The sequence below is a fragment of the Vipera ursinii genome, assembly GCF_947247035.1.
Source record: "Vipera ursinii genome assembly, chromosome: 5".
NCBI classification, from domain to species: domain Eukaryota; kingdom Metazoa; phylum Chordata; class Lepidosauria; order Squamata; family Viperidae; genus Vipera; species Vipera ursinii.
In genome coordinates this window covers 41,258,421-41,273,698 of record NC_139518.1, presented here as the reverse complement: position 1 = coordinate 41,273,698, position 15,278 = coordinate 41,258,421, and the positions used below count along the sequence as shown (strand labels likewise).

At 37.8% G+C, this 15,278-nt stretch overlaps 1 protein-coding gene and 1 long non-coding RNA gene across 2 annotated transcripts; one reads left to right on the top strand and one right to left on the bottom strand.

The window, feature by feature from the left end:
* Positions 1-900: 900 nt before the first annotated feature.
* MSL2 (MSL complex subunit 2) lies at positions 901-14,927 on the bottom strand. Its single transcript, XM_083363195.1, has 2 exons — positions 13,742-14,927; positions 901-4,222 (listed from the first exon to the last, which is right to left on the bottom strand). The coding sequence occupies exons 1-2, from the start codon at positions 13,884-13,886 to the stop codon at positions 2,637-2,639; spliced, it is 1,731 nt and encodes a 576-aa protein (XP_083219321.1). The 5' UTR covers positions 13,887-14,927; the 3' UTR covers positions 901-2,636.
* On the top strand, positions 2,038-9,353 carry LOC310640713. Its single transcript, XR_014492592.1, has 3 exons — positions 2,038-2,091; positions 6,099-6,286; positions 8,574-9,353. It is a non-coding gene; the product is annotated as an uncharacterized lncRNA (long non-coding RNA).
* Positions 14,928-15,278: the final 351 nt, after the last annotated feature.

The window sequence follows — 15,278 nt, the reverse complement described above, 5'->3', positions numbered from 1 at the left end:
AAAGCACTGATGTAATTTCCTTCCCTAAAATTGTTTTACAGTAACCAAAACAACAAAGAAAAGTTGTTAAGACTATAGGGATTCAAAACTACTACTTTTGATAACCTTTTGTGGTTAGCATGGTAAGTTGTACAATTATTTCATTAAATTGAGCACTGTTATCTTTAAAAAAGTATTCTGAGCACTAAATATTTTACCTTGTTTTAGAAAATTCAGTTTTAGGACTGACATTTATTACCTCGGCTTCTATGGCAGTGAAGAAGAAAACTTGTTTCATTAAAACAAACTTGGAACTGTCCAAGATACAGAATAACAAATAAACAATTCCAAGGAATATTTAAATAATCAGCTAACAGAATGCTATTCAGTATGTCTGAAAAATACAAAAATATGGACAACAGGCATATTTATTACACAGTAGAACTTCATAACTGAACTATCAGGAATGTTTAGAAAGAAAGAAAAAGTTTAATGACTACTTCCATTAGCTTTCCATTGCACCATGTATGTTAGGATAAATTTCAAGACTTCTGCTTTGATTAGCCTTCTTAAGATACTGAAAGAAAAAGTTTTGCTTTGGAAAGTTAAGATTAAAAAAATGAGACATCCTATTTGGTCAGCATAAAAACCATATTCATATTCAACTGATATATTTTAATAGGACAAATTAAATTACAAATTAAATGTAAAATTCAAGAGGTTAGCTGCAAAAAAGACAGGAATACTAAAGAGCATTTTCCACCATTTACTCTCATTATCAAAAATATTTTTTCAACTCTTCTTGCAAAACAGAAACAAAAAAACATACTGAACACTTACATCACATTCTTCTTCCTATGGCTTTAACCCTCCCCCCACACCCTGCCCCACCCACAGAAAAGACAGGGGGGAAAACAAATCTGAAAGTCAACAAAATAATTATTTGCTCACATTGACATAAAATGACACCTGGTACACTATAGAAGAAAAAGGAGACATCACCCAACCAGTATCCAAAACTTTTGTCTTATTTTTAGACCTAGTAACCATCATTGTACATGCTTTGTGCCCAATCCAACATATCTAATGTTACAGTTCATTAGCAATATTAACCAGTTAACAATTAGATGGCAAACATAAATGTGTTTAAGAATCTATGGTATAATGTCTTTTTATAAAGCTGCTGAAATATTGCTGTAAATCAGAACTAGTCCTTTATAAAACAAGATAACAAAAAGGGCAAAATCCAGTGTTGCAAAAGAAACCTTTGACTTGTACAATAGGACATTTCCTGTCCGACAGTCTTCCCCTCCCTCCATAGGGTTGTAAAGAAGAGATTTAATTGGATACAACCCAATATTTTCTATTCTAGTCAGCCCATACTTTATGCAAAATAAAATAAAAAAGTATTAAACACCAATCCAGGTAAAAGTAAAATTGATACAAATTAACATATTTTCAACGTGGATTGACTTTTCCAATGGTGTAACTTAGAATTAATTTCAAAATCCTACTTAATCAGCAGGGTTTATAACAGCTCTTTTAAGGATATCAACTAAGAAAACCTCCATTCTTGACACATTCTACTCTTGCAATTTAAGATTTAATCCAGGAGCCTGCCACATTTCACCTTGTGTATCCTGGTTCCAACCAGGCAAAAACAAAGCTACAAATATAAATTGGGGGAAACCAAGGGCCTAATCTTGGAACAGATATGGTAATTTCAAGTGAAAACTATGTTTTGACAGTGTTATATGCCTTAAACTGCAAGAATGTGCTAATAGCTGTCAGATTTTAAAATCTAAAATATAATGATGTCTCAATAACTTTGGCATAAGACTTAAACCATTTTTATTTTTTAGCCAACTAGCATAACAGAGTTAAAAAAATACAGTATCTATTTCATAATGAACTCAGCAAAAATATCCTGATGGTGAATGTTAAATTTATGACATAGCATGACACAGATTAATGACATCAATCTGTAAAAAAAAAGTGTGAAATTAAAAAACAGGAACAACTTTTTCTTTTCCAAAAGATGAGCAAGCTTTTGAACGTCTTGAGTGACATCAACTGAAGCTAAAGTCCAGTATGATCATTTCTTGGTTTCAGGTCAGCATACAGTAGCTGGACAATTATAGTAATATCTTTTATTTCTGAACAAAGTTTAGGTGCTGAATTATTAACTTCCCTATCCACAAATAATGTGGTATTACAAGATTGGCTGTTGAAGTTTTTATTAGTTTAGCATGTCATTTTTCTTGCAATGATGATACTGAACATGGATACATCATGTATTAGCACAACTGTGATGGACTGACTAGAAATAATTTCAGTATATTAAATCAATTTCTGATTAAGCACAAAGCATGAATTGGTACAACAAGGTCAGTATATGCCAAAAAAGTAGTTCTGTATTAAAAATCATTTACATTAGGATTTGATCTCAAACTATGAGATGTTGTAAAAACTAAAGACTGTTTTGGGATAATTCCGCAATTACCAGCAAACTATTTCCCTGACACTAACACACAACATAGCAATGAAAACACTTGATACAAGTGATCTATATGCAGGAGCTCCGGCAAGTTAAAGAGAACCATAGCTGCCTTCAAATTGTAGCAGTCCCCTTACCAAAGGAGGGGAGAAAGAAAGACTCAGCAGTCATATCTCATGTCCATAGCTTCATCCAAGTTCTTATCATCGTTTGTACTGGCAGCTAAAAATGTCGTTACTGGTGACCCTGTCATATTAATTACACTGGTACTTGTGCTGGCATTGCGCACTGCAATGCTGGTCACATTAATGCCCAAAGTAAGCCTAGTCTGCTCCAAAGCTTTTTCTGGCACTGCAAATGCCTCCAATTTCTTTTCCCCATTAGCCATATATGAATTTTGGCAGCCACGGCATATGCAGTCTAAACAGGCTTTGCGATTTGAGTAGCAAGGGCAGCGCTGGCCACGACATGTAAGAACACTTGGATTTTGTGTAGCTCGGCCACATTTGCACCCCTTTTTCTCTTGTGCCTTTTTGTACACAGTTTTTGTTGGACTTCCTGGCACAACATGACTGCTAGGATTTTTTTCTTTTGACTTTTTTAGCATTCCTGATTTAGATTTTGGATGAGATTTCTTGGTGGTATGGTCTATATTTTTTTTCATGCTTTTATTTGATAGTAGTACAGTTTTACCTATTTTAGGAGCAGTACCTCCATTAGGTACAGCTGCTATTGACTGCAAAGACATCTTTGATTCCTGTTTCATCATTACTGGAGCTGAGGCCCCCAATGTTGGGCCACAAAGAATGCTAGAAATTGGAATATGCTGAAGCTTTTCACTGTCACTTTCTGATCGTGATCGCTTTCTGTTTAATTTTGCTACCTTAGGTGTTGCAGCTGTACATGAAATCCCATGTGGTGAAGCATCCACTGATATATACACATTGTGGCTAGTTGGTGGGGGAGAAAGCTGCAAAAATGGACCATTTGTTAAATTGGTTTCCAAGCTGTGCTGTAGATTAGGGCTACATACTCCTGCATTGGAGTCCAAACTCCGTAGGACTTCCTCAACACTAAGTAAAAGAGGGTCACCAGGTTTGATGTCTTCACTGAAACCATGAATATCAATGCCGGTTGCACACAAGTCACCAGGGGAAACTATGTCACACATAGGCTGAAGACTGCTAGAAATATCTTCAGTTTTTATGTATTGTCCAGGATTACATATATTGACTGTATTTGCATGTTCAGGAGATGGAATATTTACTCCAAGTTTATCTACTGAGAGCCCATTACAACTGGGCAGACCATTAACAGTGGAGCCTTTTACATCACAATCATAGGTGCTTTCAGGTATAGAACAACTTGTTGGAGGCTCATTAGCATACTCTGAAGTTGAAGTTGAAGGTGAAGGGGAACGGATCAAACACATTGCCAAGGCTTCATCAGATGCTTTTTCTGTGTCAACACTGAGTGGGGTGCCATCTTTAAGCAAAGTCAAAAGATCTGGGGAACTGTCAACAGCTTGCTTAATATCTCGTCCTAATGGCGTTTGTGTTATGTACTCACATAGTTTTTTATAACAGTTCACCAGAATGCTTAACTGTTTATTTTCTTCAAACTGCTCATAGTCTTTGCACCAACTACATGATGGTTTCATCATCATCTTCTTGCCTTTACAGGTTTTGCAGACATAATGTTGACATGTAGAGTTGGTGGGTGCAATTGGATCTTGTAGCAGATTTCCTAAGAGGGAAAAAAAGGAGATTATAAAAATTCAAGAATAATTTAAAAATTGTTTTTCAACAACTAGAAAGTCTGTGTAATGCCACTGCTGTATGTTTTAGCTGATCAGGCTAATAGCAACATTTGGCTTATCATCAACCTATGACAGCACATACTTTCAACTTCATTGTCAGTGCCCGAGTATTTTCAATATTAGAGCAAGATACAAGAATTTCTACAGTTCCATGACATTTGATTGTTCTAGATTGAATGATACAAGGCTCTCACAATACGTTTTCTGATTATGTGATATAAGCCTAAGTTTAAACTTTTTAAAAAAATGATTTAAATCTTATATTAAGTTTAATAAATAAATGCTAAATAGGCATGTGACATAATTCCATTTTAGTGAAGTATGAATTTTGAAGACATCATTTATAATATTCTTAATTATAAGGAATTGGGAAGAATACACAAATTTGATCAAAGCAACAGAAATAAAACATTTGTCAATAAACTCTAACCACTAAGAGAGAAAAAGTATGTATAGCCAAAAAAGTATAGCCAAATTGTATATATGTGTGGAAGGCTGGCTATGCATGTGCACACGTATATTTAAAATATTAATATTCCTATGGAGCCTTCCATTATTTCAAATATAAAGTATAAAGCAGAAACAGAGAAACTGGCTATATCCATTGCACATACTAAAGTACTGAACCATTATCCATACCCATTCTGGACACAGAATCCCCAATGCTGAAAATATCAATAGTGGGGAAATAAATTATTGTTACCTCACTATACAGAGAACATGTTTCATTGACCCTACTCATAAGGGAACTAATAATAAGAGAAATGATGAGCAATAGTCAGTAGCTTCACTTAAAAAGTAAACATGTTCTATCCATAGTTTTTAGTAGCTATTGGTAGGAAGTCTTCTGATTATCCAAAGGGAAATCTCAGGTAAATACAACATTTAGGTAGATCTTACGAGAAAAGCTTTAACATATTTTTAAAGATAGCAAGAACTTTTGCTTGTTCTAAATTCTTGCATATTTTTACCACTGAACATTATTAGAACTTCATGTGGATCCTCTGAATAACGCCCCAGTGACCAAAGTTTTCCAACATGTGATATGCCAATGTGAAAACGTAATTACTCCCTTGGATTTACTAAAAGAGTGTGCCACTCTATCTGCAGTAATTGCAATTAAACATTTCATGTAATAGATAATCCATCTTTCCCTTGGTATGTAGGAATTTTCCCCTATTTCTCCATTGTAAACTGTTTCAGGTTGGTAATATTTGATGGTTTTCTAGCATAAACTGCTTGTTCTTGCTACAAATTTCTTTGGAAATTAGGTCTGAAATTGGATTTGGTCATTTAAGAGCAATTAATTTGTTGTTCTCCAGCCATGCCATATTACTGTAATTGCTAGACAAATAGTAGAAAGATGTGTTATTTTTTTAAGTTTCTTTCTCTCACTAAACAAATCCCCTAACCACCTACCGGTATGTAACATACTAGGTAGCATTATCCACAGAGTTATGTACATCTTCCAATTCTAGTGCATTTCCTTCTTTAAATTTTAAATAAAAAAATAAAAACCTTTTAAATTGAAGCTATATTTACTGTATGAGTATGTCCTTAATTTCAGAAATTATTTTATCAGATTTATTATTATGAATTGGTCAATATATATTTGAGCTAGATGTAGTTTCTAACTGATATTGAAAACAATGGAACACTAAGGATATATTATATTTGTTAATGCTCCCTCCCTTTCTCATTACATAGACTTTGTGATTACGAAGGCATTTTTCTTAAGGTTGTGCTCTGAAGTTATAGATTCGTAACTTGATAAAGAATGAAAATATTTGTATTGGTTTTTAGACTTATCAGAGGAGGACATAAGGAACTATTGCTCCCCGCTGAAATCAGATTAGTTCCATCTCTTTTGATGTTTCAGAAATCCCTCAAGACCTGGTTACGTTATCAGGCCTGGGGCTTCCAGAGAACTAGAGACATGCTTAGATAGCTGGATTGTTGAGGTGGACATTCTTATCATTTTTCTGCCCAAGGTTTTTATATTGTTTTCATATTTATTTTTAATGTCGATTTTTATATTTATTATCTGTTGTTTAATAGTTGTACAACGCCCAGAGTTGCTTTAGATGGGCAGCTATACAAATTTGAATTTTGATTAATAATATTGCTGTTTTATAACTCAAGTTGGACATTTAACAAATGTCATTCTTGAGTTTGTAAAGGTTAAGCTCACACGGCATCCAAATTTCCATGCATCTTAGGTACCAAAGGAGCTTTATGAGCTTTTGGATTTAATAACTTGCAGTGTAATAGCCTATCTTTTTAGATTTTATTCAGTGTAAACTGTTATTAAAATACTGAGTATTATTAATAAAAATAGATGAGTTTAGAGAAGCATACCAATATATCCTTTACTCAATCATTACATATTCATTAGATTATTTACCTGTTATCTATTTATGAGTAATTTATTAGATATTAGTCCTTGCTTAATAACCAATTGCTTAGTGACCATTTGAAATTACAATGTACCCCAAAAAGGTACTTATGACCTAGATTTGAAGTTCTGATGTCTGCCCCCAGTCACATGACTGCATTTTGGGCACTTGGCAACTGGACGCATTTACAGTTGTTTGCAGCATCCTGTGGGCACATGATTTAGATTTTCTGCCAGAAATCAGTGCTTATTTCCAATTTCTGGCAAAAAAACACCCATTGTAAATAATGGGTTTGCTTTATGACTGCTGCAAAAAATGCTGTAAAACCAAATCAGTCACATGACTCAATTTACAACCATAATTTTTATCTAATCCATATGCTTATCTAATCTAAACTAATCCTTATGATTGTAAGTCAAGAACTACCTGTGCAGCTCTCCTTGCTCTCATTTTCCTTCACAATCCTATGAAGAACATTAGCCTGAACAACTGCTTCTCACAACAGTAATAAACTACAGGGAGTCCTCAACGTATGACCACAATTGAGCCCAGAATTTATGTTGCTAAGTGAGAAATTTGTTAAGTGAGTTTTGCCCCATTTTACAACTTTTCTTGCCGCATTTGTTAAGTGAATCACTGCAGTTGTTAGTCACATGGTTACCTGAATCTGGTTTCCCCATTGATCACAAAAGGTGATCACATGACTCCGGGACACTGCAACCGTCATAAATACAAATCAGTTGTCAAGCATCCGAATGTAAATCACGTGGCCATGGGAATGCTGCAATTGTCATAAGTGTGAAAAATGGTCGTAAGTTACATTTTTCAGTGCCGTTGTAATTTTGAATGGTCACTAAATGAACTGTTGTAAGTCGAGGACTATCTGTAGACCATCCTTGCATATGCACAAGTTAATATAAAAAACTAGTACTAACAGAGTAGCTTCTTCCTTCAATCCTTTACAAAGCTGAGCTACAGCAATACAAGAATGGCAGTTTTTATTCCCCAAAATAAACTAGAGTGGCATGACCAACCTGGCCTTAGTAAGGTACATGCTCACAGCCATTAGCAGTCCATACAGCTGGTATTGGTCTTTCCCCCCACAGATTCTGTTCAAATACAGTTTATTTGCTTGTTTATTTATTTCCATTCAAAGGCTGCATATCTCAAATTCAGAATTCTCAGTGGCTAATAGCTAAAATCAGCATAAAAACCATAAAAAACCAAGAAATGACAACACAAATATAGACCACAGTAACCACTAGCCCAACTCAAAGTACAGGCTTTAGTCTAAATCCTGTATTAGTCAGAATCAATAGTATTGCAACACTTAATTTTTTCTCATTTAATTCAGTTGTTGTATAAGTATTGCCAAGAAATGAACAAGGAAGATGAACATGCATACCCATATACTTATTAGCCGCAATTCTCTGCATATTTTATAGAATAAACATATAATATATAAAATCAAATGAAAATAGTAGAACCTCTGAGGTAAAATCAGTAGCAGCAATATTATGATATTATATGACTAACACCTTGTTACTATCAGGTGGGAGGTCAAAAGAATAGGAAGGATGGCAGTGCCACAGTAAAGCCTGTTTTGGGGTTATGAAATTTTATTATAACCAGAATGTTTAAATATTACCATCTTCCCTGCTTAAATTAAACAATCTCAATATTTAATAAAGGAGATTCACCTTTTTTCCCTTCTCCCTGAATTCAAAAACAAACATCTATTTCTAAAACACTTTTCCTAAACAGGCAATTAAAACCACAATTGATATAAATTCTAAGGCAAAATTTTAAAAGTATCAAGAATACTTGCTAATGTATGAATTTAAGCAATATTTACTTTATATTTTCTCTTATTTTTATTAAGAAGTCTGCCCTCAATTGTTGTGAGCAACAGAAAAAAGTTGGAGAATAAGAAGAGCTGGAGTGCAGAACTGTTGTGGCAGAAGCAAGGAGACATTAAGCAACACAGACAGACTGAAGTATGAATATGAATCTTTGCTGACAAAAAAACAATGCTTTGGGTCATTAACACTAACACAATTCTAAATGCTACTGTGTTCAACGCAATAAACTTCCTAGAAATTCCTCAGCTTGTCAAGAATATAAAATCTAAGATCTCAACTGAGCTAAAGCAGTTATACTTACAGAAATCAAAAAATACACTGAAGGTTTTTTGTAAAAGTATTATGGGATATAGCCTTTACATCTTAACATTTTTTTCTAAGAATCATAAAATAGAAGGCTCTAACCATCACTGCAAATAATTTAACCAAAGCACTGAACTCTACTGACTTTATGGATTATACAGCAGGCTGAAGACCAGGTGTCAAACTGGCGGCCCGTGGGCCGGATGCGTCAAGTGCAGGCCACACCCACCCCAGCTCTATAAATGCAAAAAACATCGCAATGCGTCATGATTCACCATGTGATGTGATCGAATTTGACACCCATGCCTTACATTGATCAGAAAATTCATGACCTCAAATTGAAGTTTATGTGGGCTAATATGCAAGAATGTAATTATATGCCAATATAGATTGTTCTCAGAAGACATTAACAAGTTTGGTTCCTAGAATAAAAGATGCTGCTTTCTAAATTTTCGATATAAGGTTATAATAAAAGAATTTCAGCAACTATGTCAAAAATAAACACATTAGGATTTTGGTTAGCTTGCTAACTCAAAAGCTACCTTTACAATACAAGACTTTTCTTGCCCTTTTACTATCACATCTGCTTAAGGTTCAAGGACGTTCTATGAATAGAGACACCTGCTAGAGCTAAAGTGGTATATTGAGTGTGTTTTTAAAAAATGGGCTAACATTTTGTTATAATTAGTTTCTCAAACCAACCTCAAAAACAATTATGGGTACTAAAAAAAAAGAAAAGCAGATGAACAATTATTATTTTTTATATAGTAAATCTCAGGTTAATGACCATTCAGGGAGATAGAGTGTAAGTAAAAATTAATGCAGTCCAAAATGTAGGTATTTGCATCAATTATATAAATAATAGAAAATTGATGCAAGTAACAGAAGACAATTTATACAAACCATCTGGATTATTTCATATATAACAGACTTTTTTATTTTGAGGTAATGCCCAAATGGAAATTATATCCACTATATGCTTACTACAGATCTGCTAAAACTGATGATTTATTTCATTTATAACTGATTTTAAAGGGGAATCTTATGTTATTCTATTACAAGAAAGTTTGGGGAAAATCAGGACTAAGCAAAATTAAGGTTCTCCACCAGAGATGCCAAGCTGGTATGAGGTACTTCTATAGTAATAAATGGCCGTGACACTCAAATGAAGGTTGTTGTTTTTTTTAAAAAAAGCAAAACAAAAGTTAAATTGTCCCTTTCAACATAACTGATACTTCTTTCAAAAACAGGAATTCAAAAAGGTGATAGAAATTGAAAATCCAATATATATAAAAACCAATGCAAAACTTACAATATTTATTCATTCATTCAGTTTATATAGCTGACCTTCACAAATATGTGACTCATAAACTTAAAAACAGAATATAGTTAGAAATAAACAACCCAGATAAACCTTCTAAAAACCAATTAAAATGTTATTTGTAATAGAATACAATCCATACGATTGACAATACAATCAGCAAAGAGGCTCCATTCCATCACCACTGGATCTCCAGTCAGTATGTTTTGAGAGCCTTCTGAAAGGCCAACTGGGTCAGAGCCACTATAGGTAGCCTTCAACTTACAACCACAATTGAGCCAAAATTTCTGTTGCTAAGCGAGAAGTTCTGTCCCATTTTACAACCACATTGTATCATTGCTATTAAGTTAGTAACACAGTTGTTAAGTGAATCTGGCTTCCCCATTCACTTTTATTGTCCAAAGGTCACAAAAAGTGATCACATGACCCCGGAACACTGCAACTGTCATAAATATGAGTCAGTTGCCAAGCATCTGAATTTTGATCATGTGATCATGGGGATGTTGCAATGGCTGCAAGTGTGAAAAACAGTCTTAAATCACTTTTTCAATGTCATTGTAACGTTGAATGGTCACTAAATGAACTGTTGTAAGTTGAGGACTACCTGTATAATTTGTGTGTGGGGGGATGCTGTTTCAAACCATAGGTACTGCAGTAATAAAGGCTCTTCTTCCAGCCCCAGTTGGATAACTAGATGTAAGAGAGGAGAGGTGGTCTCTCAAATAATCTAGCCCAGACATGTCAAACACAAGGCCCGGGGGCCAGATCAGGCCCGCGAAGTGGTTTCATGCGGCCCGCGAAGCCATCCTGGAAACAGTGAGGGAACAGCCCCCACTGCCTTGGCCCTGGCCCAGAGACCCTCCTTCTGCCAGAGACCCTCAGATCTGTCCCGCTCCTGCCCAGGCCCCCATAGGCACCCTTGATGCGAACGATGTAGAGCTGGCCACGCCCACCCAGTAGGCCATACACATTTTAGCCATGCCCACCCAGTAGGCCACACCCACCCAGGCCACACCCACCCGGCCCCCTGAGGGCAACCGCAATGCTGATGCGGCCCTCAATGAAATTGAGTTTGACACCCCTGATCTAGCCTCTTGCAATGTACAGCTTCATAAGTCATTACCAGCAAGCAAGTTATTTTGTATTTTCCATTACTAAATTCAATATTGCTAATTTTAAAATGTAATAGCCATGACACAAAATGACACATTAAAGAAAATGTTACAAATTTTCACTGTTCAATAGAATTTCATGTTTACATTCTACAAATTGGTTCAGCAGATGACCACAATCTTTAAATAGTCTCAATACTCTAAAACAGGGGTCTTCAAACTTGGCCCTTTTATGACTTGTGGACTTCAACTCCCAGAATTCCTCAGCTAGCGTGCCTGGCTGAGGAATTCTGGGAGTTGAAGTCCACAAGTCATAAAAGGGCCAAGTTTGAAGACCCCTGCTCTAAAATGTCTGTGGAAGTTTTGTTTTCTTTTGCTATCTAAGTACTAGGGTGACCTTATTCTTTTTTACACTATGTATTATGTCCTAATATTATTATATTCACTTACATAAAATTCCTTATAAGTAACATCTAGAACAGGCACGTCAAACTGCCGGCCTGTGGGCCAGATGCATCATACTGAAACCGCACCCACGCCATTGCTGGCAATGGGGAAAAAGTCAAGATACCTCACGCGACGTCAGGAGTTTGACATGCCTGATCTAGAATGTACAGTTTTATATTATTGTAACTAAGATTTGTTTGTTGTCCAATGACAGGGATTCCAGGCAGTTTACAGCAACAAATAAAGGAAACACAGAAATGCCTTCAAGTTAGTCTTAACTCCTGGTGACTTGCTGGAAAAGCCCCTACAGTTCTCTTGGAAACATTTTTGGATATCATTTGCCACTGCTTTCTGCCTAGGAATCAGACAGACTGAGCCAAGGCCATCCAGATGAACTTGTGCTTAAGGAAGCACTAGAACTCAGTCTGCCAGGTTTTAACCAACATAGCAAACTGATTCTCATATACAGATATGACTGGCCATAATATTTTAATTCTTGAATTATGCTAAAAAGAGGCACAAAACCTTGTAACACCTAAAAAAATATCATATGGGTTGGGAGAGGCAGTGTGGATTCACATCTACTTCACAAAATTTATTAAGTGTTACTCTGTTCACATGGCTTAGAAGGAATATACTGATATCACAGACTCTTCATAAAGTTGTGATATTGACAGCACAAACGTCTTGACGTTAAAGTTTATATCAATAACTTTAGTGATAGTGCAAATAATCTACATTTTAAATGAATGAAAACATCTATGAACAAAACCTCATACACAAATCACCACGAATATTTAATGAATTTACATAGGGCTGTCTAACTCAAACAATGTGAATCAGGGCAGTATACAGGAAAAAAAAACCAAAGCCAAAATATAATCATACACATTAAACACCTTTCAATATATAAAATTAAGTACCAAAGGGCTTAAACTCTGATTTACCCATTTATATCACTTTCTGTTTGAAGTCAGATTAACTGCCACAATTCAATGTAGATTCTTACAAAGTTGAAAGAATTTTCTGAACATTACTGTTCCTAATCTGTTGTTCTACTTTATATTCTAGATTTAACATAATACATAGAAGTCACATATTTGTAATTAAGATACGCACTTTGTTTTTAAGATATTACAAATGCAAGGAAGACATCAAAAATGCATCAAGATAAGTTCTCTTGCAGAGCATCAAAAAAAACCCTTTAATTTAAGCATACAGTCCAATTTTGAAAGTTTATGAAAAGGTTACCTAGTCCGAATGATTTCCGAAACCAATCATACCGAAGAATTTAAATAACATTTCAGTTGTATATTTTTAAAATTGTTGCTCGAATCTTGCTTGGTTTGTAAGCAATGGATGTATTCGCACACATATATATATATATCCATAGGTAAGTTAATCACCATATATATATCCATAGGTAAGTTAATCACCATTTATTCGATTAACCTATTTTTAGGAATTAACACGAAACACACTATAAGCACACGGGCTGAGTCTGCCTAGCACAAAAACGTTAGCGTGTGGTTTTACGATATCCTGAAAATCCAGACGAGTTTCCGTTTACAAAATCTTCTCCAAAGGCTAGTTGCGAAGCAGTTGGTAAAAGCCGACAAAAGAGAGGGCAACTTTGAAAACTCCCTAGAGCAGCGTTTCCCAACCTTAGGAACTTGAAGATGCGTGGACTTCAACTCCCAGAATTCCCCAGCCAGCATAGCTGGCTGGGGAATTCTGGGAGTTGAAGTCCACGCATCTTCAAGTTCCTAAGGTTGGGAAACGCTGCCCTAGAGGAGCGAGGAAGACCTGAGGGCGGCCGTCTCTCGGCTGGCCCTCAAAGAAGGCGGCCTTGCTCCCTGCCCATTTCAGTGGGTGTAACAGGGGAGGGAGGCGAGAGCGAGCTAGACAGACGGACTGACGGAGACGAGGAGGGAGGGAGGGAGGGAGGGAGAAGGAGGGTGCCGGCTCGCCCGCGGCCCAGAACAATAGAAAGCGCCTCACTCACCGCACACGCAGCAGGAGAGCGACTGCCGGAAGTAGGGCAGCAGCTTGCCGATCTCGGCCAGGCACTGCGGATCTTCCCCGGGGCCGTAGTTGAGTACCAGGCGACTGGCGGAGATGTACAAGGCTGTAGCATTCACCGGGTTCATCGCAGACGCTGAGGCCAACGGCTCCGGGCTGAGAAGAAAGCGCGGCTCCGCGCCCAGGCAGGGCAAGCCGAGGGGCGGCTGCGCTCCTAGCCCCGCATCGACGAGCCGTCACAGCCAGGGCCGGGCCTGCTTCTCTCCGCTCGCTTGCTCCCCCCGCCCCCGCCACCGCCGCGGCTCTCCCTCGCTACCAGCGGCGGCCGGCCACGGATTATTCCAGGCGGCCGGCCATGCCGGCCTCGTTCCCTCGCCCTCCCCGGGCGCCTCAGGCGGAGGGGAGGCCCCGCATCGGGGGGCGGTGGCAGGATCCGCGAGCCCGGCGCAGGGCGACGGCCTGGGCCCGGCTCCGATAGGGGCGGGGGAGGCTGCTCCGCCTAGAGTTTCAGCGCGCCCATATTACCGCGGCTTCCCTGCGTCTCTTCCGCAGAGCTAACGGCTTTGTCGCTCCCGGCCGCCCTCCGCGCAAGAGCCATCCGCCACACGCCCAGCTCCAATGTCAATAGCAACCGTTAGGTCCAACCGTCACTGCGCAGCCATCACCGCGGCCGCTTAGGTTCGCTACTGCGCATGCGCGGCCATTCTCTACCTCATCGCACCCCACCCCCTCCGCGTCCTCTTGAACACTCCGGCCGCCGAGAGAGCGAGCGAGCGGGGTGGGGTTCCGTCTCGGGTTGCGCCCTCTCTGGGCCTCCGCTGAGGTTTGCTCCGCTATTCGGAAAAATTAGAGAGGCCGCCTCGTTCTCCGATTCGCTCCTGCAAAAGATCCTCAAAAGGCTGGTGTTTCTCTGCTATCCAGAACTACGGCTTCAATTTGTATCTTGCTTATTAGGATGGAAGGTTTGAGTGCATGATAATATCTCTCTGAACGTAGACGGTGCGCCCTTGCCTCTCAATGTGGAGGAATTGATGCATCCTGTGTTGATCCCAGGAACTATTTACAACCAAATATTGCCGAAAACAGCTTAATTTAAGATAACAAATGCAGTCGACCACAGAACTATTTACAACCAAATATTGCCAAAAGCAGCTTAATTTAAGATAACAAATGCAGTCGACCACAGTAGTGTGTCTATGAGTTTCCGTAAACTACATACAGGGAGAAAAAGAATATAAAATGAATTAAATGCAGTGCTTTTTTTTGTAAAAGAAAAAGGTGCCGGAACTCACACATGTCATACAACCCGCCTTGCTTACCCTACAAGGTTTCATCCAAAAAAGGTGCCGGAACTCCGTTCTGAGCCTTCTATGAGGAAAAAAAGCCCTGATTCAATGTATGTATTTCCCATAGACGGTTGTCCTCCTCTGCACAATATTCATTATGCAAAGTACCTGGAATTTATATGAGACCGATCAATTCTAATAATCTGATTATCACTTCAAAAGAATAAATTCTAG